We start from the raw sequence: 12,355 nt of genomic DNA, 5'->3' as shown, positions 1-12,355 counted from the left end.
ACTAAACACACATAGTATGGTATACCAACAGTTAGGTGTAGGGACCAGTGCATCATACGGGTGCAAAACATTTTTATTCTTCTTGAACCAATCCGAAAAAAACAGACATGAAAAAAAATCAGAGGAACAGGTTTCGCCAATTACAAAATGGACACACTAGTGACTATGTCGGCAGGCATTTGGGGTCTTACCGGGAACCAAGAAGACAACAAGAGCGAAGTCAAGTAGAGTTTATAGTCAGTTATACCAAGTTTCTACAGTCAAAGGTACAGAGACAGTTAGCCTAGATTTATTTTGGCATTCTATGGCACTAGTTATGATACTTATTTTTCAATCTACGGAATATTTGTGCTCATTTTACAGCTGCTTTGCACAATTTATTGTGTGGTCGAAAACTTTTTGTTTTTGAAAACGGCCGAAAATTGGTGCGAGCGCGGATGTCATCCATATAATCAAATCAACATGGCCTTACGAGGAGTTTGGTCAATATCTTCATCATCTATCAAAATAACATTTAGTGGCTTTTGTGCTAATTTGTAGGGTGAAGTCATTCAGATGTTTTCAGTGCACTGTAAATGTCTTTAAGTTCACAGGGATTTAGTTTTGCAGTTGGGACAAAATGGAGAGTTCTTGGTAATTTTAGGTCACTGTTAAAAGACAGAACAAGAATTTTTGCCCCAGTTTTAGGGCATTAAACTTCTGCAAAACTTATAACATTTTACAGTATAAACAAGGATAAGTACAGACTTTGTCCAGGGACATATCTGAATTCGAAACGTTGTTTGCATGTATCCCCCCTGTAGGAGAAGTGGACTCTGCCTTCAACACCCTACACCATGTACTGGAGCAGGAGCCCACATATTCAGATGCACATCTGCTGATGGCTGAGGTAATGTCACATTATAACAAAAAGCAAACAACTTAATAAGTGGTTCGGCAATGTGTCACGGTTATCAGAACTAGCAAGAACTCTCTTACAAGGAACCTTCCAGTGAAGAAGAAAGAGGCAACGGAAAAGATATTTTATCATCCTCCCATCTAGATGACACTAAGTGACACATTAAAAAGAACAGAAACTGAGAAGGGTGGATAAAGCCATTCTCCTAAGCAGAGGGACCACAGTTGTGTCAAAACTCGACTGTGTTTACCTCTGCTATCTTGTGCACTCAGACCAGTTAGGGACCGCCCTACTTATGAATATTAATGAGTTTGCCCTTATATGGGCAGTCAGCCATTGGGGATTGGGCGTAGGAGGATGGTGCTATGTAAGACGTAACATGATTGGCTGATAGCTTCCCAGCGGCCTTTGCGAGACAGCTTGCGACAACAACAAGCCCAAGAAAGGCCTATTCTCTAATTGGTTGACAGCTTGTTTGTGGCGACAATCGTAATAACCACTGATAGGGCATGAGATAGCAGGGCCCCATAGGCTAATGCCGTTGGGGACCGGGCATTAGGAGGATGGGATAAAGCTGGTTGCCAGATGTTCTGTGGTGTCCCAACAGTGAAATAGTGAAGCAAAGGGAAAGATGAGAATGACTGATGAGAATGTCACATGTCATAAGTCTTCCTACGTCTTACTGGCTTATAATTTTCTTCAGCTCAAAACAATGAGCTTTGAATAGAACCTTCAAATTGGATGGAAAAGACAGGAAAAATTGTCATTCTGTAGATTGAAGTGGAGTGCAAAACTTGTATAACCACAGGGCTCGAAATACTGGGTGCATGTGCACCCAGGTGCACCCAAAATTGGAGCTGTGCACCCAATTATTTTCAGTGGGTGCACAGGGTGCACCCGATTATTTTCTTAGGTTTATGTATAGAAAGATATCATGTATACTAGTATACATCATATTCTTGACATCTAAGTGTTAGAAAGATAATAAAAATGTCTGTTATGTTACTTGTTTAAGAATTTGGTAGCTTGTAACTAAGTTTTGTTACTAGGTTTTTTTTTTTACATTATACTTGAATTTAAGTGGTGCACCCAAAAAATTTTTGGTGCACCAAATTTTTTAAGCTGGGTACACCAGTGCACCTAATCCCAAAAATGAATATCGAGCCCTGAACCATTACAACATAGTTTATAGAAAGTCTGTTGTTACATGCTGCAATGCTGTTTAACATTTCCCATAATGATTGTAGGTTTTACTAAGTACATTTTCATTCGTGTTGAATGTATTTCTCACAATGTAATGTTTCTCCGCTATGTTCCAGATCCACCTCCACCAGGGGAACTTTAAACTCTCCTCCCAGTCTTTGGAGATGGCTCTCAGCTACAACTTCGAGGTCAGTATACATAGTTACAATCCATGGAATGCTTCAGGGTATATCTGTTTTCAAATTGATATTTAGGCTTTCTTTGTTGAAATGAACTAGAGACATTGTTAAGATATTTTTCATACCAAGTTTATGGTCATCTCTGGTAGAAGAAAATGCAAGCACTGAATATCCACCATTTTGGGTAATGTCCAAAAGATCTGAAGTCAGGCACGTACATGACATGTGTATATTGCACTATGCAAGTACACCCATACAATGTATAATGCAGGCTGTTTTAGTAATTTTACATGAAATATTAGACTTCATTGTTACTTGGCAGTTTTGAACCTTAGTGTTGTCACAAAGCATCAGTTGAAATTTTGCTACAAATACAACATCCTTTTCAGATATAAAGAAACTGTGCATTAAGTGCCCTTGATAGTGTCATAAAATATATAATAATATTATTTCCTGTTATATTAATTATGATTCATCTTGCAGATCAGAGAATCTCCCAAGTACCACCTGATCAAGGCTCGTGCCTCTAAGAAGATGGGTCAGCATGAGGAGGCAGTGAAGACTCTACAGATGGCCATGAACCTTCCTGGGCTGAAGAGGAGTGGTAAGACAATGTCCTTAAAGTTTATGGAAATGGTACAAGCCGTTTTCCTTCTTGGCTGGCAAAATTTGGATTTTGGACTGATTAGAAAAATGAAGTTCAACACATTATATCGGCAGGTGCCCACACATGTTGGGACTTACAGGTTCAAGAAAATAACAAGAATGAACTAGTCTAAGAGTTTACAGTCAAGAACAAACAAGTCACTTTCACAGTCAAACTGACAGGTACATGTAGCATTGTTTACATAAAGACAAGATTTTAGAAGTAGACTTTCCACCAAACAGTTTCCTTTGTAGCAAAATAGACCATCATTGTAAGTATTACCCATTCACAATTCAGTTTTCATAGACAATCTAACAACCGAAAGTGTACCTGAATTTTGTGTACCGGTACACGTCCCTACTTTGAATTGTTCAACTGTTGATAACCTCCGTGCACTTAGGCTTTGTTTTTGGTGTAATCAGTTTGTTTGCTTGTGTGTAGTAGAGTGGCTGGTTTCTAAGCTTGGGACACTAACAGGAAGTTAGGTCAAAGGTCCCAGAGTATAGTTCTAGGTTATTTCATTTCCTGTCTTCAATTTCATACTACATGACATTGTATACATGTCTGTTACCTTATGAGAGCTAGTGGGGAAAATGCGTTGAACAGAATCAGCAATAAGTTCACAATGAATCAAACAAGTTCCCAAAAATTGAAGGTATGGGATTGTTAATTTCTTGTTTAAAGATGTATCTAATATCATAATAGCAGATAATCTGTGGCGTCCTCCGTCTCTATTCAGAAATGATGAAGATGTAATTTTGTTGTTTGCTCCTACAGGCAGTGCCTCTACCAAGAGGAGTAAGGTTGAGAAGATCAGCACCACAGATAAGGTGTCTGTGTACCTGGAACTGGCTGAGGCACACAGGATGCTGGGACAACAGGTTAGAAGTCTCACACTCATGCGCACACTCCAGTCTTTTAGCCAGCCTGAAATTGTTTTCCGTCCCCTGCATGGATTTTGAATGGAAATCCTGTCAAAGGTGTGATGATCCTAGAGAGGTGCAGGGTATGCTCCCTGGGGAAAAAATTGAAATCTAGACCCTCTGAAATGCTTTGTCCTTTACTTTGAGGGGCAAATTTTGCTGGTAGACTCTACTTGGTTCAATTGCAATGAGAATTTTTACATGCCAATTTTGTCCGTCACAGGGGACGGAGTGGGCCAAATTTTTGTCCGTCCCCAGCAGAAAAATTCTGTCGAAGGATGGAAGAACAGAAGCTGGCTGGAACCTTGAAATACTCACTATCCAGTTTATCACCTCACAGTCCCTGTGAAACTCTTCTTGCTCCAACTTCAGTAGCACATTTTGTATTTCCTAAAAATCTGACTCAGAGGTACTAAAACAAAAGTACATTTTGCAACAGTATTTTGTTACGTGCGTGAAAATAAAGGTATTGGTCTCAGTTTCTTTGTGTGTTTGTCTTCGTATGTGCAAATTTGTTTGTGCTGACCTGGGTCTAAGGTTGGGCCCGGTGCAGTAGTAGTAGTAGTCATATGGTGTATTAGAGCACTGTTGCAATTATACCACCCCTTAAGGGGTGGCATAGCCTTTCTTCTAGCTGAATGTAAGACAGGAATGCGCCAGGTCTGCCATCAGATTATGGTGTAACTGGAGACTTGCAGGATGGGAATGCTGGTTTGGCCCTGTTCCAAAGTTGTTGCTGCAGGCTTGGTCCTGGTTCTATGTCCTACTGGAAGCCAAGAAATGTGTATTAGACAGAATAAGTGAGAAGTTCACGTTGACTTTAGAACAGGGCTTTAGGCAGCTCGAAATTTTTTTCCGTCAGCCAATTCCCATTGTCGCAAAAAACGCAAAAATCAAGTTAGAAAGACGAAACTGAGGCCTTGAAAAACAGGTTTTTAATGAGATTATTGTATGCTAAAGGCCGCCGACACACTTAGTCAATAATCATAACAATAGGAAAAAAACAATGTGTGGCTTTCCGACCGTGGACAGCGTCCCCAAGCTGTCTGTAGCTTCCACCAATAATTTTTGCCCGTCAAGGTTGACGGATTGGTTTTTAAAAAATTCCGTCACACGCAGCAAATTTCCGTCAATGACGGGAAAAACGGATGCTGGCTAGAGCCCTGCGTTAGAACAAGAAATTCCCAAAAAACTCTTATAGGCATGCTCTCTTTGACTTTGCACTGTAACTGATATTACTGATAACTTTATTTTCTTGAGAGACTTTGAACATCCTTTCTTTCTCATCCTTTGTTTTGAACAGCATGAAGCTGCGAAGGTTATGCAGGATGCCATCAACGACTTCCAGGGCACCCCGGAGGAAATCCGCATCACCATCGCTAACGCCGACCTGTCACTCAACCGTGGAGACATCGAGATGTCACTGAGCATGCTCCGAAACATCACACCTGAGCAGCCGTGAGTCTACTCTAAGACTTATGACTTTCAGTACACTTCGGATATTAACGCCTAGGTTGTGTTTCCTGTTTCAGGCCTGAAAAAACGTAGGCTCGATAGTAAGGGATTATCTTTCTTCTTTTAATTATTTTAGGCTGGCCAGAACCTTAGTGAGATATATTACAATACAGTTGTACAAAGTAAACTAAAATGCTTGAGGACGCTTGTCTTTCAATGTCAAACTTTGTGCATAATAGATGCATTGATTTATCCTTCATTTAATTTAGATAGGAGTAGCAGTGTTTTTACTTCAATAGGAAGCAGGCTGAGTAAAAATTCTGAAAGCCATCTGACTCTACTGCCTATCCCCAAAAAAGTCTAGGGTTGGCAGGTTTTTCTGTAGGGTAGATAGAGAAACAAGAAACATGACATTTTATTCCTAGGCCTAACCATAGCAAATAAATGAACACGAAGTTATAGGGATCTACAACCCAACCTTGAATTGGTAGGACTTATTGTAAAGATTCACAGCTAAGATTCAAGACTAAGGTGTTACTGTTGCAAAACTTTTTGAGAGTGTGGGGTTTTACTTTCAGAAGAGTCATATAAGGTGAATGTTGCATTTATCATATGACACCTACATGATTGTATATTTTTACAGGTACTACGTCCAGGCCAAGGAGAAAATGGCCGACATCTACCTTAACCACCGCAAGGACAAGAGACTATTCGCCAGCTGCTACAGGTTATTTCCCTCCCACAATTTTTATATTCTAGTAAATCTTAGTCTGAATTATACAATTCATGTCCTTCCAACTAAAAAAAAATTCTGTCGTTCTAATTGAAAAATTTGTTTGAAAAAGTTTTCGATTCTGAAATACAAAATGTAGGTTGGACACAAGTATGCCTGCTAGTTACAATCTCTATAAACAAAGATGAAGATAATTATATGATCTGCATTTTTCCGTATGGCCCGGCCTATGTTTTCTTGTCATGCTTTGTTGGATATGGTCTTCATTCTTGGTTAGCATAATAATTTACATTGATTTTTAGCATCAAAGTAATAAAAAAGCCTGACACTTGATGTTGATATTTTCCAGGGAGCTTCATGAGAAACAGCCCAGTCCACACACTGCCCTGCTGCTAGGGGATGCCTATATGAGTATCCAGGAGGTCAGTTTACTTTGGTTTCTCACCTGTAAGGTCTAAATAAAATGTTGTGTTTCCAGAAGCCTGACCGACACAAGCAAACACATGTACCTGCTAGCCCTAACCTTTTGACCACAGGCAATTGTGTAATGTATAATTATGTTTGACAATAGTCATAAAAGGTGTTGAAAATACCAGTGTCCTGATGCAGTTTATATTGTAGTTGCTGGCTGAAATATGAAAAAGAAAAAAAATCCCTACATACATGTACCTACAAAAATCTTTTTCAGGAAAGTAATTAGAAACCCAACATCAATTTTCTTTGGCATGACTGTTGGAGGGGCCTGCTTTCTTCAAAATCTATTGCATAGATACAAAACACATTCAGATATACTGTAAGGTTCAAACAGTTACTAGTATTGTTTGAATTTTTTGTGTGGCACCCCTACAGTTAATGAATCAGATGTATTCCTCCTATTTCTATGTTGTTTAATATGTGACTCATGTCTCTTTGTTTCCAGCCTGAGAAGGCAATAGAGGTGTACGAGTCTGCTCTGAAGAGGAACCCACGGGATGCCACCCTGGCCAGCAAGATTGGGCAGGCTTTGGTGAAGACTCACAACTATGGCAAGGTATAGTACCCGGTGTTAACTTGAATATGTGTGTAACAGTTTGTTTATTCATGGCCAGAATGTGAACAAATATATTTTTCTTGTTTCATTACCAACTTAGCTATTCTACTCAACAGTCTGAGACATGTTACTTCCATGTATGAAGGTTTTGTTTTCAGCATGTCTGTGTGTTTGTTTACTTGTGTGTCCGACTGTCCAAAGTTGCTTGAATGCTATAGAGGGGTTGGTTTCTACATGCTGGGTATGTGGAGAACACTGACAGGAAGTTAGGTCAAAGGTCCTAGAAAGGTCTGAGAATAGGCTATCTCATTTCCTGCCTTCAATATTCTGCTACATGTTTATTGCCTCATGCGAGCCAGTAAAATGCATTAAACAGAATCAGTAAGAAATTCACAATTATCAATGAAGCAAGAAAATATGTTATAATGGTCGATTTTTTTGTTGAAAAATGTTTCAGGCAATCAATTACTACGAGGCTGCGTTGAAGTCTGGCGGGCAGAACTTCCTGCGGTACGACCTGGCAGAGCTGCTGCTGCGACTGCGACAGTACGACAAGGCAGAGAAAGTACTGAGGGTGGCACTGGAGAAGGAAACAGGTAAGGTCAAAGTTGAAAGGTCAGCCCCACCTGAAAATCCTCATTTCAATTCAAGTGGCCTTACATTTTCTTGAAAATGGCTAAAACCTGTGCTTACATATAAGCTAATAAGAACATAAACTATAATGTTGAAAATAACTTTTCCATATGAAATTTGTATGATGATATTGATATTGATAAACAATCTTAGTAATACTAAGAATGTTTGATGTTATGTCACTATATTGCAACCTTTTAATTCACCAAAAAAGCTGGAAAATAATAAGGCTCATCTGCCATTTTGCAAATGTTCATCAATAAGAAATCATTTTTCTTGATGATACATTTGAACTATTCAAGCAGAGGTAGTAGAGAAAGGAAATATTCCATAATGTACTCCTATATTCCTTATGTTAATATATTATATTTCTATATTTTTTTCCTGTAGCCTCAGACCTGCAGGCCTTGATGGACGAGACTCGCTGCCAGGTTCTCCTCTCCAAGGTGCACCACAAGGCAGGGAAGATCGAGGAGGCCTTAGGAGCCCTGAACAAGGCTAGGGACGCACAGGCTAGGTAAGGCTTAGTAAGGAACACACGGGCTAGGTAAGCCTAGGGATCACACACAGGCTAGGTAAGGCTAGGGACACACAAGCTAGGTAAGGCTAGGGATCACACACAGGCTAGGTGGCTTAGTAAGGAACACACAGGCTAGGTAAGGCTTAGTAAGGGACACACAGGCTAGGTAAGGCTAGGGATCACACACAGGCTAGGTAAGGCTTAGTAAGGGACACACAGGCTAGGTAAGGCTAGGGATCACACAGGCTAGGTAGCTTAGTAAGGAACACACAGGCTAGGTAAGGCTAGAGATCACACACAGGCTAGGTGGCTTAGTAAGGGACACACAGGCTAGGTAAGGCTAGGGATCACACACAGGCCATGTAGCTAAGTAAGGAACACACAGGCTAGGTAAGGCTTAGTAAGGGACACACAGGCTAGGTAAGGCTAGGGATTACACACAGGCTAAGTGGCTTAGTAAGGAACACACAGGCTAGGTAAGGCTTAGTAAGGGACACACAGGCTAGGAATGTTGGGTACAGGCTAGTTAAGGCTAGGGAGACACATGCTAGGTAAGACTAGGGACACACAGACTAGGCAAGGATAGGTAAGGCTAGAGACACACGGGCTAGGTAAGGCTAGGGATCACACACAGGCTAGGTGGCTTAGTAAGGAACACACAGGCTAGGTAAGGCTTAGTAAGGGACACACAGGCTAGGTAAGGCTAGGGATCACATACAGGCTAGGTGGCGTAGTAAGGGACACACAGGTTAGGTAAGGCTAGGGATCACACACAGGCTAGGTAGCTAAGTAAGGAACACACAGGCTAGGTAAGGCTAGGGATCACACACAGGCTAAGTGGCTTAGTAAGGAACACACAGGCTAGGTAAGGCTTAGTAAGGGACACACAGGCTAGTTAAGGCTTAGTAAGGGACACACAGGCTAGTTAAGGCTAGGACACACAGGCTTTGAATGTTGGGTACAGGCTAGTTAAGGCTAGGGAGACACAGGCTAGGTAAGACTAGGGACACACAGACTAGGCAAGGATAGGTAAGGCTAGAGACACACGGGCTAGGTAAGGCTAGAGACGCACGGGCTAGCTAAGGCTAGGGACACACGGGCTAGGTAAGGCTAGGGACACAAGGACTAAGTAAGGCTAGGGACACATGCTAGGTAAGGCTAGGGACACACGGGCTAGGTAATGCTAGGGACACAAGGACTAAGTAAGGCTAGGGACACACATGCTAGGTAAGGCTAGGGATAAACAGGCTAGGTAAGGCTAGGAACACAAAGGCTAGGTAAGGCTAGGGACACACAGGCTAGGTAAGGTTAGGAACATACAGGTTAGGTAAGGCTAGGAACACACAGGTTAGGTACATTTGTAAGGCTGGGTTGTTTAGATTATTAATAGGACTACTGTTGGCTGATGGTTCAAATTTGCTGTTGTCCCAGATATTTATATTTCAGCCATACATAGTATGGTGAAATATATTGTATTCGTAATGTTTCTTTCTTTCTTTCTTTCTTTCTTTCTCCTGTCAAATCTTCAAAGTGATTCATCTCCGCCGTTCCTGGACCGAATGACCTGAAATTCGGCACAGGGGTAGAGTGGGCCAATACCTTGATGCTTTTTTCCCATTTTTTTCATATCTGCCTCTAAAATGATTTTATTGAGATTTTTTGGTCAATTTTAGACCAAAACTGTACAACCAAATGAGCTGAAATTTGACAGAGATGTGCCTTGATAATGCCCCCATATAAATTTGATAACACTTTTGGTGTACAGTACAACAAAATGCTTATTTTTGCGATTTTTTGACCAATTTTTGACCAAAAAAGGACACATTTGGCCCCTGTACCCTGGTATTACAACCGAATGAGCTGAAATTTGACAGAGATGTGCCTTGAAAAAGCCCTCATATAAATTCAATAACACTTTTGGTGTACAGTACAACAAAATGCTTATTTTTGCAATTTTTTGACCAATTTTTGACCAAAAAAGGACACTTTTGGCTCCTGTACCTTGGTATTGCAACCGAATGAGCTGAAATTTGACACAGTTGTGCCTTGATAATTCCTTCATATAAATTCAATAACACTTTTGGTGTACAGTGCAACAAATTGCTTATTTTTGCGATTTTTGACCAATTTTTGACCAAAAAAGGACACTTTTGGCTCCTGTACCCTGGTATTACAATTAAATGACCTGAAATTTGGTATAGATAGGCATTAGATACTTGGTAACAAGATTCAAGTAAAATTTTTGACATAAACAACTTTAAAATGATTAATTTTGGCACTTTTCTGAGGGGAAATTTGTTTTCTTTTGGCCTCCTGACGTGACCTTCCGTGACCCCGCACAGAGCCACACCTGTGCACGTCAGCCGGAGAGTTAATTGAATCAAAGACCTAGCCAATCAGCGAAGAGGAGACCAAAGGCTAATTAATATTCATAAGCGGGGCCTCATGATCCCGTATATAGCAGTGTTCCCGCCAGGGGGAGCGAAGCCCGCCTAAGGCTCTCGCATTTTACACTATTCAGAAGGCTTTATATTGTATCAGTTCTTAGGGGCATATCTATGATAATCGCAGCAGTCACTTAACTTCTCTTCAGGAGTTTAGCGTAACACTATTTCAGGTCAAACCGTCAAAGGCAACTAAAAACAAACTTTAACGTTACTGAGTTCAACAGTACTTATAACTTGTTATCCGAAGTTGAAACGCTAGCGATGGTATTTTCGCTGCGCTGTTAGCTCCGTGCGACTGTTGTTGACGGTCTTATAACGGTATATTTTGCACCCCTGTACCCTGGTATGAGTAACATTTGGTATAGATAGGCATAAGATAGTTCCATTGGTAAAATGATCCAAGTAAAATTTTTGGCATAAAGTACTGTAAAAGGCTTAATTACAGCACTTTTTTTAGGGGAAATTGGTTTTCTTTCGTTCTCCATGCCATGACCTTTCGGACGTTCACCCCACAGAGCCGACATCTGCACCTGCGTCTAGCCGGCAGGAAGAGTTAATTCAATTAATGGTTCAGCCGATCAGCGAAGAGGAAAGCGAATTCATAAGCGGGACCACACAATACGTTAACTTGAAGACTCAGGCCGTACAGACTTCTCGCCAGGATTTTTTCAAAGCGTCGGACAGGGGTCCGGGGGCCGCCGAATGTCCCTGGCGGGGTCCAGGGGCAGGGCCACTGTGTGTGTGTGGGGGGGGGGGGACCCAGGTGGGCGAAGCCCCCCCGGAAGCTCTTGCATTTCAGACTATTGAGAAGGCTTCTTTTATCAGTTTTTTTAGGGCCATATCTACGATAATCGTAGCAGTCACTTACTTCTCTTCAGCAGTTCGACTTTAAAATATTTCGGGTCAAAGCTTCAAAGACAACTAAAACCTCATAAACAACAAACTTTACTTAGCTCAACAGTATACAAAAATATTGTACGGGTTGCCATCCTTAGTTGAAGCGCTTATTTATAGCGCTAGTATCTTCGCTGCGCCGTTAGCCGCCGTGCGACTTTTGTTGACGGTCTGAAATCCCTACGTCGCCGCCTCGCTGATATTCCCACGGACATGTTTCAAGAAAAATACCCAGCAAAAAACGCTGTTCTGCGTCAAATTCTATTCTATAAAACATGTGGGACTCAGTGTTACAGTCTAAATATTTTGTAGAAGCACCGCTGTAGGAAAGAAGGTCCAAGCAATGTAAAACATCACGTAGCATGAAGTTCGCTGTCAACTGGCACACAGCACATGACTGTTTGAAACTCTAAGTCTAATCAACAGCCGTGTTTGATTGATAGCCGGCGGTCCTTTGATGAATTCGGCGAAAGGTGCGTTAGTTAGAAAATCTGCGTTTAGTTTTGATACGTAATTATAAGTTAGACAGTGGCGAGAATGATTATTTTCTCATCAATATTTCTCTTCAGAATTATTTGAACTTAATTGTACATCTAAACAATTGGCTTACCTGTGCAATGTTTATATGATTAATGATCAGTGTACTGAAATCATGTGTAACGTATGGCTCCTAGTCAATAGATCAGCATTTTTCTCTATAGTGACCACCTGTCTATAGTGGCCACATTTCTATCACTGGACTGGAACTTGCGAAAACTGCTGTATTTTCTCCAGAGCAAATGTATGTGTTCCTA

At 41.0% G+C, this 12,355-nt stretch overlaps 1 protein-coding gene across 1 annotated transcript in view; it reads left to right on the top strand.

The window, feature by feature from the left end:
- Positions 1–12,355, top strand: part of LOC118403748 (tetratricopeptide repeat protein 21B-like) — a 36,909-nt gene that overhangs the window by 11,754 nt on the left and 12,800 nt on the right. Inside the window, exons 15-24 of the mRNA XM_035802549.1 lie at positions 804–889; positions 2,218–2,289; positions 2,764–2,884; positions 3,704–3,807; positions 5,153–5,307; positions 5,948–6,031; positions 6,387–6,459; positions 6,957–7,067; positions 7,525–7,663; positions 8,091–8,217. Coding sequence (XP_035658442.1) covers positions 804–889; positions 2,218–2,289; positions 2,764–2,884; positions 3,704–3,807; positions 5,153–5,307; positions 5,948–6,031; positions 6,387–6,459; positions 6,957–7,067; positions 7,525–7,663; positions 8,091–8,217 — 1,072 coding nt within the window. The remainder of the gene's footprint in view (positions 1–803; positions 890–2,217; positions 2,290–2,763; positions 2,885–3,703; positions 3,808–5,152; positions 5,308–5,947; positions 6,032–6,386; positions 6,460–6,956; positions 7,068–7,524; positions 7,664–8,090; positions 8,218–12,355) is intronic.

This window comes from Branchiostoma floridae, chromosome 16 (genome assembly GCF_000003815.2).
Source record: "Branchiostoma floridae strain S238N-H82 chromosome 16, Bfl_VNyyK, whole genome shotgun sequence".
NCBI lineage: Eukaryota > Metazoa > Chordata > Leptocardii > Amphioxiformes > Branchiostomatidae > Branchiostoma > Branchiostoma floridae.
This window is presented reverse-complemented; position numbering and strand designations above follow the sequence as displayed.